This window comes from Coenobita brevimanus, chromosome 8, assembly GCF_032717465.1.
Source record: "Coenobita brevimanus isolate Jiangsu-jjx chromosome 8, ASM3271746v2, whole genome shotgun sequence".
NCBI classification, from domain to species: domain Eukaryota; kingdom Metazoa; phylum Arthropoda; class Malacostraca; order Decapoda; family Coenobitidae; genus Coenobita; species Coenobita brevimanus.
In genome coordinates, this window is record NC_136961.1 from 44,667,726 (window position 1) to 44,684,302 (window position 16,577).

Below are 16,577 nucleotides of genomic sequence, written 5' to 3' on the forward strand. Positions count from 1 at the left end.
AATATCTGGTTAGGTTAGGTTAGGAGGAAAATGTGGAGCAGAAAAGGTGTAATATTTCTTTAGATTACGTAGAAGGAAAGTGCTAAGTAGAAGTGAAATATTAGGGAAGATTTAGGTTACGATAGGACAGGAAAAAGTGAAAGGCAGAAGCGAATATTAGGCACGGTTTGGGTTAGGGTAGGATAGGAGGAAAGTGGGAAGCAGAAGTGAAATATTAGGGAAGGTTAAGGTTAGGGTAGGTAAGGAAAAAGTGTGAGGTAAAGGGGAAAAATTAGGGAAGGCTTGGGACAGGGTAGGTTGAGGGAAAAGTGAGAGACAGAAGTAGTAATAGGAGGTGAACTTTTGTCTCGTGTGTACCTGTAGATTAGTGAAGTGGCCGGCGTCAGGGGATTAGTTGAAGGCGCCATATCCACCCCCCTTCCCCTCCCACTAGCTCTCTCCCCTCCCCTCCCCTCCCCCTAGCTCCTCCCCTCCCCTCCCCGTAGCTAACCCCCCTCCCCTCCCCGTAGCTAACCCCCCTCCCCTCCCCCAGGCTAACCCCCCTCCCCTTCCACACTGATGATAACGATGGACGAAGGACGGGGAGTGAGGGGGGGAGATGGAGGAGGGAAGGGAATGTGAAGATGGGGAGGAGGGAAGGGATGAGGAGGGGAGGAAGGAGGAGGAAGAGAATGGGGAACGATGGGGTGGGGAAGGGGGAGGATGAAGGGGAATTAAAGGAGAGAAGGAGGGGGAGATAGAACGAGGAGGTGGAAGAGGGTAGATAGGGCAGGGAGAGAGAGAGAGAGAGAGAGAGAAGAGAGGAGGCAGGGGAAGGAGGGGGACTGAAAAAGGGGGTGGATAAAACTGAGCACCATAAAGACTAATAAAGACACACATAAGGCGAAAGAAATAAAACGAAAAAAAATCTACAGATGGGAAGGTAATAAAACACTAGATTAATAACACAGTTAAGGTATGAACGTATTAAGGTGGTGTAAATAAAGCAATAAATCCCTTAATCCCACTATAAAAAAAATCCGTCTCATCTCAATCAACCTGTAGCAGACGATTTTATTCAGATTAATCTCTTCACTACGATGGCGATTTCTCTCTCTCTCTCTCTCTCTCTCTCTCTCTCTCTCTCTCTCTCTCTCTCTCTCGTATTTACACATGATATCTCTCCTTTAACTCCTCTCTCTATTTTCATATCCCATATTTTCACCTCCTCTCTCTCTCTCTCTCTCTCTCTCTCTCTCTCTCTCTCTCTCTCTCCTCGTCTATTATCATCTTTTATACTGTTTCCACAACCTTTAGTTCTCTCCCTCACAATCTATTTTCCCTAAGATTTCCTCTCTCTCTCTCTCTCTCTCTCTCTCTCTCTCTCTCTCTGTTTACCTCCTTCCCTTCTCCCTTTCCTCAGCGAATCCATATTTTCTCAATTTCCTCCCTACTACATTTTTCACCGTCGCTCCGTTCCCTCAGTCCACCTTCAATTATCTACACCCACTCTCAACATTAGGGGAGTTCTATCTATCTGCTTATCTATTGCCAGACGCCTTAATCCCGTAAGGGGTGGCCACAAACAAATCGCCTCCATGTCGCCCTCTCCTTCGCCATTTCACTGCCCTGCTCCCAGCTTACACTCCCCTCTCTCATATCATTAGGGGGGTTAGTAACGAATAAACGAGATGGAAAGAACAGAATCTATACTCCGTCCATCTTAGCTTGGCCTAAAATTGTCATCTCTCCATCCTGAATGCTAAGCTGCAAAAAGAGATGATGCTACACTCCTGCCACTTCAACCTGGCCTAAACTTGCCCTCTCCCGAGTAAGTGCAGACGAAATGAGACGGCAATACTAGGTGTCATACTCCATTCGCTTTAAGTTGGCCAAAAATCGTCATCTCTCCATCTTGAATGCTGAGCTGAACAAGAGTAATATCAGACACCTTAAGACACCACTTATGAGCAGACAGACACTGCAAGCCTCTCCCAGTGAGGAATATTAGCCAGCCGAGAGAATAGTCAATGTGCAGAGAAATACACCAAGCCTCTCTAAACACAGAAATATTAGCTAGCAAAGATAATATCCTGTGAACAGAGAAATACACCAAGCCTCTTTCACCTTTGGACATCATCTATGGGCAGAGAAACACAGTAAGCCTCTCCCAATTAGGGATGTTAGCCAGCTTACAGCATCACCTATGAGCAAACACAGCAAACCTCTCTCAAATTTAGAAATATTAGCCAGCAGAGAGACTAACCTATGAGCAGAGAAACACAGCAGGCCTCTCTCAGCACAGGAATATTAACCAGGAGACAGTATCACCTATAAGCAAAGACGCACATCAAGCCTCTCTCAGCATAGGAATATTAACCAGCAGGCAGCATCATCCATGAGCAAAGACACACACCAAGCCTCTCTCAGCATAGGAATATTAACCAGCAAACAGCATCACCTACGAGCAGAGGACACCAAACGACTCACAGCACAACAATATAACCCAACAGAGGAAAGTGACAAGTAAAAGAGGCGAAATATCAGCCTGACTTTTACCCCCTAACCTGGACAACAATTTCCCATTTTTCAAAAAGGTTAGTCTGAGTATTACCTGCACAAAGTAAAGCTTCATTAACCACTACACGCTCCCGTCATGAAATATTAATGCTCGCAGGCCTCTGACACCCTTACCACGCTCACGTCTCATTTTAGGTTAGCTTTTCTTATTTCTAGGCGATATTATGGAACTCAGGGATGACCGCTCGTGCTCAAGGTTTAATGAAGGCTGTATTTAACCCCCTCTTGTTCAGAAAATCGTCCCTAAGGCGGATAAATCGTCTGTAGGTAGCAAGAATAGACTGCAAAAAAGATATTATCACCATCATCATTATCATCATCATCTTTATCACCATCATTATCACCATCATCTTCATCATCATCATCATCATCGTTATCATTATCATCATCATCATCATCATCGTATTCCCAATTAACCTTACCTAACCTGTACCACCATTTCAGCTCTACAACTATGTGATCTTTACTACATATATCCGTCTTTATATCTCTTTGTATATCCAGCCACCCATCCATTTACCTATCTATCTGTCTGTCTATCTATTATTCTGTCTATCTATCTATCTGTCAATGTCTGTGTGTATATATGAATGTATTTGTATGTATTTTTGTATTTATAATGTGTCTGTCTATGTATCTGTCTATCGATCGAGTCTATCTATTCATTGCCGGACGCTGCATCTTGTGAGGAGTAACTCTGAGCCTCCAGGCGTTTCTGTCCCTACTGAGCAACAACCCCTCTTCCCACGACACACCACGCTCTCTGTACTCACCCCTCCCCCCCCAATCTCTCCTCATTCGCGGCCTCCCTCTCCTTCCCAGCCATTTCACTCTCACTCACTCTACATTTTCACATACTGTTAACTATGCAATGCAGACTATTACCCACACTGTATAAATTGCTGAGTGTTGAGGCCGTATTATTAAAACCTAGGCGAAGGTGACTAAAGATTCTCTCTCTCTCTCTCTCTCTCTCTCTCTCTCTCTCTCTCTAAAATCTGAGTTAGCGAAGGTGGCAAAAGATCTCTCTCTCTCTCTCTCTCTCTCTCTCTCTCTCTCTCTCTCTCTCTCTCTCTTAACTCGGTCGAAACTCCTCTCTGGATCGAACCTGGGACGTTCTGACCACTAAACCACGAGAGAGAGAAAGAAAAGACACCCCCCCCAAAAAAAAAAGAGAGAGCGAAGGGAGGGAGGAAGGAAGGAAGGAGGGGAGGAAGGAAGGAGGGATGGAAATAGAACAAAAAAGAAAGAAAGGAAGAATGGAAGGAAGGAAGGAAGGAGGGAACGAACGAACGAACGAAGGAAAAAAGAAAAGAAAAGAAAGTCAAGACGTGAATTTCCAAAACATGCCACCCACTCCTTCTCCCGGACTGGTGTAGAAGTGGCAGGCGATTGGATTGGGAGATTACGTAACACCTCTTCCTTAGCGATTTAGTCTGAATATTACACCTTAATCTCTTTTCTGTCACTGATGCAAACCACGTCGATATTAAAGCGATATAAATGGGTTACAGGAGAAGGTTAAGGTGTTACTCAAAATAAATCGCTATGGAAGAGGCGTTACGAAGCTTCCTATAGCACCATGAATTCTTCCTTTTGACTCGTCGCGCAGAAGGACCACTAAGGCGATCAATTCTGCAAGAGGGCGGGAGGAGATTAACCCGCCGCGCAGAAAGACCACTACGACGATCAGTTGTACAAGAGGGCGGGAGGGGATTGACCTGCCGCGCACAACGACCCCTCCGCTGACCATGCCGACAAGTGAGGGTGACACCGGGCGACATTCAACCGCTATAAATATCCAGCATCACCGTCAGCGTCACATAAACACCGGGCAGGAAGCTACATCAGAGAGGCACAGTGGCAAGAACGGCCCCGTGAAATCAAAAGGACTCGAGGGAATGGATATACCCTTTTTACTCTAACTTGGCCTAAAATTACCTTCTCTCCATCTTCAATACTGACTCGTAACACAAGATTAATACTCGAGATGTAGTGCTAGTCAGGAAGAAGTGCTGTGGAAGGGATGCAGAGTCGTAGCATTGTCTTTTTCTGCCACTAAGCTTCTTGAAATAAGCTGCAAAAGAACGAAAATCTGGGGAAAGTTAAAATAAGAAGAGTACAGTGTGATTCCCTGCACTGTAGAGAGAGTGCGACGCCTTCATGTAGTGGCAGTGCTTGTTGTAATTCATAACTGCTCTATCTGGCAAGTGTATGAAACGCGTCTAACAAAAACAAAATAAAATATGCGGATGGTGTGGCCTGTCAGTTGGAGCCAGGATTCACAGGGACTGAACAAAGCGTGAATGAATGTATGGCCCATTTTTACTGGGAACTCTTTTGACAGTTATCTTTGTTATTTTCCTGTACCTATTTTTGGACGCTTCCCACCCCATATAAGTGGAAAAAAGGGTGATGATGATGATGATGATGATGATGATGATGATGATGATGATGATGATGAAAGTGACGATGATGACGAAGAAGACGATTATTATACAGCCGCTACTCATGCCAATAATGATAATAATGACGAAAGCAGTCAATTACTTTTCCCTATCACAGGCACAATTAACACAGGTATATATCAGGTTAATGAGCAGGTAATGAGGTGGTTCAGGTGGCAATTAGGGCGTGGGTCTGAGCGTCGCCAGGTTATCACAGCCAACAATAACACCTTTGATAACGCGGCTCCTTTGCTGCCGGCCGACCGATAGTTTGTAATTACCGTCGTCTGATAGTGACACCGCCGCCGCCGCCACCACTCCTAAACGTCACTACCCCCGTCGCCACTCCACCACTACCACCATCACCACCACCACCACTGGCAATCGTCACTACCCCCGTCGCCACTCCACCACCACCACCATCACCACCACCACCACTGGCAATCGTCACTACCCCCGTCGCCACTCCACCACCACCACCATCACCACCACCACCACTGGCAATCGTCACTCCCCCCGTCGCCACTCCACCACCATCACCACCACCACCACTGGCAATCGTCACTCCCCCCGTCGCCACTCCATCACCACCACCTCTCCCAGTGGTCATTCTCCCCCGTCGCCACTCCACCACCATCACCACTGCCCATCGCCACTCCCGCCGCCACTCCACCGCCACCACTATCAACACCGCCATCCCCTATCGCTACTCATCCACCACTTCACACGACACACCCCACCGCCATACTCAAAGACCAACGTTACGGAGATGAGCAAGGTGGATAAGTACATCAAGGCGCCTGTCCCCATAATTTACCTTTCCCGAGAGACGTAAAGAAAGAAAAAGTTGCATAAAAAGGCAGAAGTAAAGAAAAGTTAAGCAGAAATGATGAAAAGTTAATTAGAAGTGACGAAAAGTTAAGCAGAAGTAATGAAAAGTTAAGCAGAAGTGACGAAAAGTTAAGCAGAAGTAAAGTTAAGCAGATGTGATGAAAAGTTGAGCAGAAGTGAAGAAAAGGCGAATATTAAGGAAACTTCTGTGAACATCTTAACTCGCTCTCAGACGCACAAGAAGAAGCTATGAACGTCGCCAAAGCATCTGGGGAGGACGCCAAGACAAACCTCCCTGGGCTTCACTAATCTGTCCCAGGTAGCGAGCATTTATCGTAAGCCATGGAGTCACGGATCACCAAGACTCAACTACCCAACCAAAACGCTTAAGATGACATTATTAGCACTGATGTCACTCTCTGGCCTCGATGATGTCACCCTCAGACCTCTATGATGTCACTCTCAGGCCCCTATGACGTCACCCTCAGACCCCAATGATGTCACTCTCAGACCCAAATGATGTCACTCTCAGACCCCTATGATGTCACTCTCAGACCCCTATGATGTCACCCTCAGACCCCTATGATGTCACCCTCAGACCCCGATGATGTCACCCTCAGGCCCCTATGACGTCACTCTCAGACCCCTATGATGTAACCTTCAGACCCCGATGATGTCACCCTCAGGCCCCTATGACGTCACTCTTAGACCCCTATGACGTCACACTCAGACCCCTATGATGTCACTCTCAGGCCCTTGATGTCACTCTCCAATGGGTAAAAAGATGTCACTAATTTCTTCGTTACGGGTGAAGGCAACTCTTTTTTTAACTCTTGCAGGTATTATACGGCTTAATACACCTTAGGAGAGGCCACTGATTGTAAAGGGATTAATGAAGGCTAAATGTAATCCTCCCATGTCGAAAAGTCTGCCCTATTTTGAGGCGTTAAATTGAGATATAAGTCCTCTCTCTCTCTCTCTCTCTCTCTCTCTCTCTCTCTCTCTCTCTCACACACACACACACACACACACACACACACACACACACACACACACACACACACAAAGGTCGCTAAGAGACTGACTGCATAAGTATTAAGCGAGTGTATCTTTATGTGTGCGGTCAGCGATGATGTGAGCGAGTGAGTGAGTGGTGGCGTAGGTGAGAGAGCTATCAAGAGTGAGTGAGTGAGTGAGTGAGCTGTCTTTATCTATGAGGGGTAGAGCTATAAAGAGTGAGTGAGTGAGTGAGTGCTTTGGCTGTCTTTATCTACGACGGATAGAACTATAAACAGAGTGAGTGAGCTGTCTCTATGAATGACGGATAGAGCTATAAAGTGAGTGAGTGAGTGAGTGAGTGAGTGAGTCAGTGAGCTGTCTTTATGAGAGATTGAGCTATAGAGTGAGTGAGTAAGCTGTCTTTATCTTTGACGGATAGAGCTATAAAGAGAGTGAGTGAGCGAGTGAGCTGTCTTTATCTTTGAGGGGCACGGCTATCAAGAGGCAAGGGACCCAAGGTGGCGCCAGAATCCAACAATGGGGCTCACATGTCACCGCCGCTTCAAGTGTGTGTGGTTTTTATGCTGACTGAGTGACACGCTTCCCCCCCCCCTCCTCTCTCTCTCTCTCTCTCTCTCTCTCTCTCCATCATTACCACTACCATCATCGTTAACCTTACCACCACCACCGTTGCTACTACCATCACCATTATCACCATCATTACTACCACCATCACCACTATCACCATCACTACCACCACCACCACCATCCATCACCACTATCACCATCACCATTATCGTCTCCACAGCGGTTGTATCCACATGCACTACCACTATCACCACCACATATAACCACCATCCTCGCTACTATCACCACTACCACCATTACCCTCATCAGTGTCACCATCCATCACCCTCAACACTACTACCACTGTCTGTCCCCTACACCCATTACTCAACCTCTCTTACTGTCAACATTGCCACCACCACCACTACTACCAACATTACCACCACCATCACCACTACCAACATTACCACCACTACCACTACTACCAACATTACCACCACCACCATTACTAGCAACATTACCACCACCACCATTACTACCAACATTACCACCACCACCACTACTACCAACATTACCACCACCACCACCACCACTACCAACAATACCACCACCATCACTACCACCAACATTACCACCACCACCATTACTACCAACATTACCACCACCACCATTACTACCAACATTGCCACCACCACCATTACTACCAACATTGCCACCACCACCATTACTACCAACATTGCCACCACCACCACCATTACTACCACCACTACCACCCAAACTACCAACATTACCACTACCACTACTACCAACATTACCACCACCACCATCACTACTACCAACATTACCACCACCACCATTACTACCAACATTGCCACCACCACCATTACTACCAACATTGCCACCACCACCACCATTAACCCAACCACAACTACCACCATTACTACCACAACTACCACCATTACCACAACTACCACCAGCATTACCCCAACCACTACTATCACCATTACCCCAACCAAAACTACCACCATTACCCCAACCACCACCAGCATTACCCCAACCACAACTACCACCACTACCACAATCTCCCCATCCACATCCATCACCCCATCTCATCTTCACCCCCCATAATTACCTAAGTCATCCATTACATCCACTTCATAAACGAGTTATTTATTTTTTCGGCCTGTCTCCATCCATCTCGTCATGAGTGTTCACCTCCGTTATACGTCTGTCGCCCATAACCAACATTCCTAACAACCATCATCGCTCGCTTCTACCAACAATCGCAACAACCAACACTGCCTCTTCTACCAACATTCGTAACAACCAACATCACCTACTACCAACATCGCTCCCTTCTACCAACATTCGCTAACAACCACCATCGCTCCCTTCTACCAACATTCGCTAACAACCACCATCGCTCCCTTCTACCAACATTCGCTAACAACCACCATCGCTCCCTTCTACCAACATTCGCTAACAACCACCATCGCTCGCTTCTACCAACAATCGCAACAACCACCATCGCTCGCTTCTACCAACAATCGCAACAACCAACACTGCCTCTTCTACCAACATTCGTAACAACCAACATCACCTACTACCAACATCGCTCCCTACTACCAACATTCGCTAACAACCACCATCGCTCCCTTCTACCAACATTCCTAACAACCACCATCGCTCGCTTCTACCAACATTCCTAACAACCACCATCGCTCCCTTCTACCAACATTCCTAACAACCACCATCGCTCGCTTCTACCAACAATCGCAACAACCAACACTGTCCCTTCTACCAGAACTCGCAACAACCACCATCGCACCCTTCTACCAACATTCGCAGCAACCACCATCGCTCCCTTCTACCAACATTCGCAGCAACCACCATTGCTCCCTACTACCAACATTCCCAACAACAACATCGCTCCCTACTACCAAAATTCGTAACAATCAACATCGCTCCTTCTACCAACATTCCCAACAACCACCAACGCTCCTACCAATATTCCCAACAACCACCATCGCTCCTACCAACATTCCCAACAACCACCATCGCCTCTACCAACATTCCCAACAACCACCATCGCCCCTACCAACATTCCCAACAACCACCATCGCCCCTACCAACATTCCCAACAACCACCATCGCCCCTACCAACACTGTCTCTGCTCCTTAAACTTCATCATTGCAGACCTTACGGATTTTCCACAAGACACACCACCATGTCATAAACTCACCTCCGCTAATATCATCACAATAGCCCTCCACAGCCTTAGTATGTATTCAACATGGACGGTGGGTATTAGTGCGAAAGTGGTGACATGTGTATGGAACGCACGAGAACCTAGGCATCAGGGAAAGGGCTATGTAATCTATAACCAGACTCCATTAAATTTACGAGTGCCGATGCTAATGGTCTGACTTATTTCCCGGTACCAAAACTACCACCACTGCCACTCGAGTTTATTGTCAACTACCACAAGTACCACACCCGACTGTCAACTACCACACCCTTTACTTCCTTCACCTGGTTGATTATCGCCTACCACACCTGCCACCATCACACTACCACCACACCCACAGCACCACACCTACCAGCACAAGGCGTCAATGAAGTGCTGTTGTGTAGTTACCGCAGTTAGGCAAATACCACAATTACCTGTAAAAGAAAAAAGGAAAAATGAAGTTAAAAATCACGTCACTCTTTCATAAATATTAATATATATATATATATATATATATATATATATATATATATATATATATATATATATATATATATATATATATATATATATATATATATATATATATACAATTATCATCCTTACCTAAAAAAAAAAAAAAAAAAGGAAAGAGAATGGATTAACTTACAAAAAAATAATAGTAAACTCTACAGCAATGCCTTAACAATAATCACATCACGCCTCCATTAAAAATAATAATAATAATAATAACTAGGCAAATATCACCCTTACCTGAAAAAAAAAGGGAAAGAGAATATTACTTAACCTTAAAAAAAAAAAAATCCCCAATGTCACCTTAACAAAAATCACATCATTCCTCCATAAAAAAAAAAATATATATATATATAATAACTATGCAATTATCACCCTTACCTGAGAAGAAAAAGAAAATGTTAGCTACCTTAAAAGAAAAAATCCACAGCGTCTGGTAAATAAAAATAGTCACTTCTTCACTAACAAAAAAAAAAAAAAGATACGCAAATATTACCATTACCTGAAAAGAGAGAGAATATTGGTTAACTTAAAAAAAAAAAAAAAAAAAAACAGCGTCAGGTTAATTAAAAAAAAAGTCAAATCGAGTCACTCCATTCAAAAAATAAATATATAAAAAAAAAGGGCATCTCAGTTTGTTAGGCCGGGTAAATACAATGCATTTCTGTAAACCCATTTTGGCCAAGGTGGACGTGGTTGAGAAGATTAAGAGAAATACACTGAGGTGGTTTGGACATGTGGAGAGAATGGAGAATGAAAGACTGACCAAGAGGGTGTATGTAGGTGAGGTGGAGTGAGGGAGAGGGAGGGGTAGACCGAGGATGAGGTGGAGGGATGAAGTTGAGAGGTATATGAGGGAGGGGGGAGTGAGTTGGGGAGAGTGTAGTCAAATAGTGGGTGACAGAGCGACTTGGAGGCGTTTTGTCTGTGGCCACCCTTTGCGGGATTAGGGCGTCGGGCTATAGATAGATAGATAGATAGTTTAATTCCCAGTGGTGGTAAGGGGCGCCCAAAATCACGTGCTGTGTGTAATGCCATCTCTTCGACCACATCCTGGGAAGTATTCTAGGTGGCTTTGGAGATTCTTAACACCTCTTCTATAGCGATTTATTCAGCACATTACACCTCAGTATCCCCTTGAAGGTTAATGATACAGAGTCGCTATTAATACTGTGTAAATTAATAACGTACTGTACAGGAGAATGCAAAGGTGTAATATGTAAAATAAATCGCTAAGGAAAAGGTGTTAAGAAGCCTCCTATAGACCTCTAATAAGCCTCCTCCTATCACCACAACTATTACCACCATCTCTCACCACAACTACCATCACCACCACCATCTTGTCTCACCACAACTACCACCATCTTCCTTCCACAACCATCCCGCGGCACCAGCCAACCATGACGCATCCCTCCAACCACCATCGCTACCAACATTCCCACCACTACCACTAACCCGCTGCCATCACTACCACAACTACCACCAACCCGCTACCACCACTATCACCATCACTGCCACCATTACCACCCTCCTATAAAACACCAACCTTCCTCTCTCTCTCTCTCTCTCTCTCTCTCTCTCACACACACACACACACACACACACACACACACACACACACACGGCCACCAAGCGTGACCTATTAACATAATGATGATTTTCCCCCGGCCGGCTGCCCCCAACACACTCAGACCAGCCCGCCGCCAAATTGGTAATTATTTACTTACAACTAGACAATTACCGGGTGTGGCGGGGGGTGGGGGAGGGAGAGGGGAGTGAGGGAGGCATGGGGGAAGGACGTAAAGGAGGGAGGGAGAGGGGTGTGAGGGAGGGAAGGCGGAAGGACGTGAGGGCGGGATGGGAGTGGGGAAAAAAGAAGAGTGAGGGGTGTGGGAGAGGCAGGGAGGGGGAGGTGTGTTGGAAGTGGGGAAGGGGGAGGGATGGGAGTGAGAAAAGGAGCGAGGAGGTAGGAGGGAGGGATGGGAGATACGGAGGGAGGAATGAAGGCAGTACGAGGGGAGGGGAAGGACCTGGGAGAGGAAGGGAGTGGGGGGGGGAGAGAATAACAAAGTCTGGGGAGAAGGAGAGGAACGGAGTGAGGGGAGAGAGGGAATAGAGAAGTATGGGGAGAGGGAGAGGAAGGGAGTGGGGGGAGAGAGGGAATAAAGGAGTTTGGGGAGAGGGAGAGGAAGGGAGTGGGGGGAGAGAGGGAATAAAGGAGTTTGGGGAGAGGGAGAGGAAGGGAGTGGGGGGAGAGAGGGAATAGAGAAGTCTGGGGAGAGGGAATGATGCTGGAGTAAGAGAGGGATGGGCCCATGAATCGAACTCGAGTCTTCCCGATTCTGAGTTCCACATGCTAACCACTGTACCACCACCCCGCGTATCGCATGCCAATAACCGCCTGTACCTTGACGCACACTATGTCGATATTAAAAAGATACGGACAGCATACAAGAGATATATTACGGTGTTAAGTACAAAATAAATCGCTAAGGTAAAGATGCTCCGAAATTCGATACGGCCTTCTCCCTCACATTATGGTGTATTTAAGAAGATTTTTAGTTCAGGTTAAGAGGTGGATATAATAATGCTGAGAGAGAGAGAGAGAGAGAGAGAGAGAGAGAGAGAGAGAGAGAGAATGAGACTTAATATACAATAAGCAAAATAAATCGCTCAGGAAGGGGTGCCACGAAGCCTCCTAAGCCTTTAAGAATATGGCCATAAGTTGTGTATGTACGAGATCGTTTGTTTACATTTATCTTTACTCATAACAAACACTTCAAAAGCAAACTAAAATAAAACAAATTAAAAAAAAAGGTGAAAGAAAGAAAAAGGAAAGAATGGAAGAAAGAGAGAGAGAGAGAGAGAGAGAGAGAGAGAGAGAGAGGGAGAAGAAAGAGAGAAGAAACGACAAAAACTACACCAGATAATTTTCTACTGATCTACAATAAAGAAAAAAGGAAAAAAGAAAAGAGACGAGCAAAACAATTCCTATTAATTTTCTGAAAAGTCTCTGGTAATCCTTAACTTCCCTAAATACTTCTTTATCGTAAATATGGTTAAGATTCTTTGTAAATAAGGATCCAAGGGCGTGAAGGATGAGCGTGGGAGAAAATTCTTTGGCGTGGGAGACAGTGAGGACGTGGGCAGTCGTGGAAGGAGGATAGGCCACGGGATGTGCAGTGAGATGTGTGGTGTGTGGTGCTGTGGTGTGGTGTGGTGTAGGAAGTGTTCTAGTGTGGAGGTAAAGTGCGGTATGGATATGGTATTGTGGTATGGTGTGGTGTGTGAGTGTGATGTGTGGTGTTGTGGTGTGGTGTGGTGTGGTGTGGTGCGGAGGTGCAGTGTTGTGTGGTGTGGGGGTGTAGGAAGTGTTCTAGTGTGGAGGTACAGTGCTGTATGGATATGGTATTGTGCTGTGGTATGGTGTGGTGTGTGAGTGTGATGTGATGTGTGGTGTGGTGTGGTGGTGTGGTGTAGGGTATATTGCCGGGGTGGGGGCTGCGGGTAGTCACTAATTCACCACAAATATATAAGCTCCACTTATTAGTTACAATTGGATGCGTCGCACAGAGGCGGAACTAGTGTGGGGGTGTGGTGGAGTGTGGCGGGGTGATGGAGGGAGGGGGGAATGTGGGTGGGATGAGATGTGGTGTGGAGGGAGTTGGTGGGGTGTAATTATATGTGGTGTGGTATGGTGTTGTGTGGGGTGTGGTGTGGAGGGTGTTGGTGTGGTGTGGTGTTGGGTGATGTGGAGGGTGTTGCTGTGGTGTGGAGAGAGTTGGTGGGGTGTAATTAGATGTGGTGTGGTGTGGTGTGATGTGGTGTGGAGGCTGCTGGTGTGGTGTGGTGTGGTGTGGAGGGTGCTGGTGTGGTTTGGAGGGTGTTGGTGAGGTATGATTGGTGTGGTCTGGTGAGTGAGGAGAATGTGGTGATATGTGCATGTGGTGTGGTGTGGAAAGTGTTGGTGGGGGTATGAAGTGGTGTGGTAATGTGTGGTAGGGTGAGGATGGAGTGTGGTGATGGGATACTGATGATTACGTGACAAAAACAACTGGTACGGGAAATAAGAAAGATGATGATGATGATGATGATGATGATGATGATGATGATGATGATGATGGACAGAGAGATAGATAAAGAGACAGATATAGATAGATAGATGGACATATACTGGAAATACGTAATTGATGATGGAAATAAGTAAATGATGATGATGATGATGATGATGATAATGACGACGATGATGGCGGTTACGATGAAAATAATAATGACAATGATGACAATGACGACGAAGATGACGGTAAAGATGATGTTAATGACTACCAGGACGATTACGATGATGATGATAATGATAATGACGATGACGATGATGATGATGATGATGATGATAATGATAATGACGATGACGATGATGATGATGATAATGATGATGATAATGACTTTTTTTCTATTACAGGTGATGGGAAGGGAGGCGTGAAGAGAAAGAAAGAGGGAGGGGACACGTCACCTGGTCCACTATCACATGACGAAGGTAAGGATGGAGGGAGAGGGGGAGGGATGGTAAGGATGGAGGGAGGTGGGGAAGGACGGTAAGGATGGAGGGAGAGGGGGAGGGATGGTAAGGATGAAGGGAGATAGGGAGGGAATGTAAGGATGGAGGGAGAGGGGGAGGGAAGGAAGGCTGGAGGGGTGAAGGAAAGGGGTGAAAAATTATGGGAGGGAGAGAGATGAGAGTGAAAGGAAAGAGTGGGAGAGAGACGGGAGTGAGAGGAAAGATAGGCAGACACATGGAGAGAATGTTTGAGACAGAGATAGAATGATGAATAAAAAGGTGAGAGGGAGAGAAATGGGGGAGGGAAGGAGAGAAAAGGAAGAGGGACGGAGAGAAAGGGAAGAGGGACGGAGAGAAAGGGAAGAGGGAAGGAGAGAAAGGGAAGAGGAAAGGAAAGAAAGGGAGGAGAGAAGAAGAGAAAAGGAGAAGGGAGGGACAGAAAGGGTGAGGAAGGGCGGTAAAGGACGTGGAAGGAAGGGTGAGGGAGGGAGGCAGAGAGGAATGACGATAAAGACTGATAGGAGCAGCATAACAGGGAGACTTGATAGAGGATGACTGAAGAAATATGAGTGAAGGAGGGGAGTGGACGAATGAATGTGATGGAAACAGTGTGTGAGGGAAGGTGAAAGGAAAATGAGAGACGGGAGGGGGAAAAGAGAGGCGATGGAAGAGAGATAGAAAGCAGGAGACAGGGGCGCAAGAGAGGAAATATGGAAGAGAGACAAAGAGAGGAGAGATGGGAGAGAGACAAAAGAGAAGGGAGATGAGAGAGAAAAGAGGGGAGGGATGGCAGAGAGACAAAAGAGGAGGGATAGAAGAGAGATAAAGAGGGGAGAGATGGGAGAAAGGAGACAAACAGAAGAGATGGATGTGAAGAGAGAGAGAGAGAGAGAGAGAGAGAGTAGAGACGGAAGAGAGTGGTCAATAAAGAGATAGTAAATAAAGATCTCTCCTGCTGAAAAGGTCTTATCAGATGACGCTCTCTCTCTCTCTCTCTCTCTCTCTCTCTCTCTCTCTCTCTGCCCATCCATCAGTTTTCGTTTGTCCCACAATTGCCTCCGCCAAAGAAGTAATGTTTTTGGCTCTGTGTGTGTGTGTGTGTGTGTGTGTGTGTGTGTGTGTGTGTGTGTGTGTGTGTGTGTGTGTGTGTGTGTGTGTGTGTGTGTGTTTATTAGTATTATAAAAACTATTGAACTAAACAGCTTAAAAAAAAAAACATCAAAGAACAGGTAATAAAACGGTAAAAAATAAAATGAAAGTCAAAGGTCAAGAGGGGAATGATACTGGCTTGTTCGGAGGTATGCACTCTCTGAACACCCTTGCTTTCACCTCTGAGGGATTTTAAAGACAGGTGTGTTGGCTCATCGCGATACTGCTCTGTTTACCGTCATATAATTGCACGTCTTTGTTGGCGTTGTATCTCAGGTGTTTTGATGCACGTGTGTCATATTGAGCACACACACACACACACACACACACACACACACACACACACACACACACACACACACACACACACACACACACACACACACACACACACACACAGAAAGAGAGAGAAATGTGTGTGTGTGTGTGTGTGTGTGTGTGTGTGTGTGTGTGTGTGTGTGTGTGTGTTAAGGAGATAGTAATGTAAATAAATCAGGAAACGTGAACTGAATTTAGGATATATCTGGCGACTAACTACCCTCGCCTCGTAATGGACAAAAGTTCATTTACACTTCCACTTCTGTTTCACACTTGGGGCATGTCCTTCACTTTCCTCCCTGACGCATCGTATCAGAATCATCAATGGGCAGAGAAACATAATAAGGGTCTTACACCTTTGAAATACCTGGTAATGGACAAAAGAAACAGGCAGACCAATGAAGACAA

At 45.9% G+C, this 16,577-nt stretch overlaps 1 protein-coding gene across 1 annotated transcript in view; it reads left to right on the plus strand.

Moving 5' to 3' along the window:
- Positions 1-16,577, plus strand: part of LOC145407836 (uncharacterized) — a 113,658-nt gene that overhangs the window by 31,265 nt on the left and 65,816 nt on the right. The window contains exon 3 of the mRNA XM_080278695.1: positions 14,607-14,681. Coding sequence (XP_080134821.1) covers positions 14,607-14,681 — 75 coding nt within the window. The remainder of the gene's footprint in view (positions 1-14,606; positions 14,682-16,577) is intronic.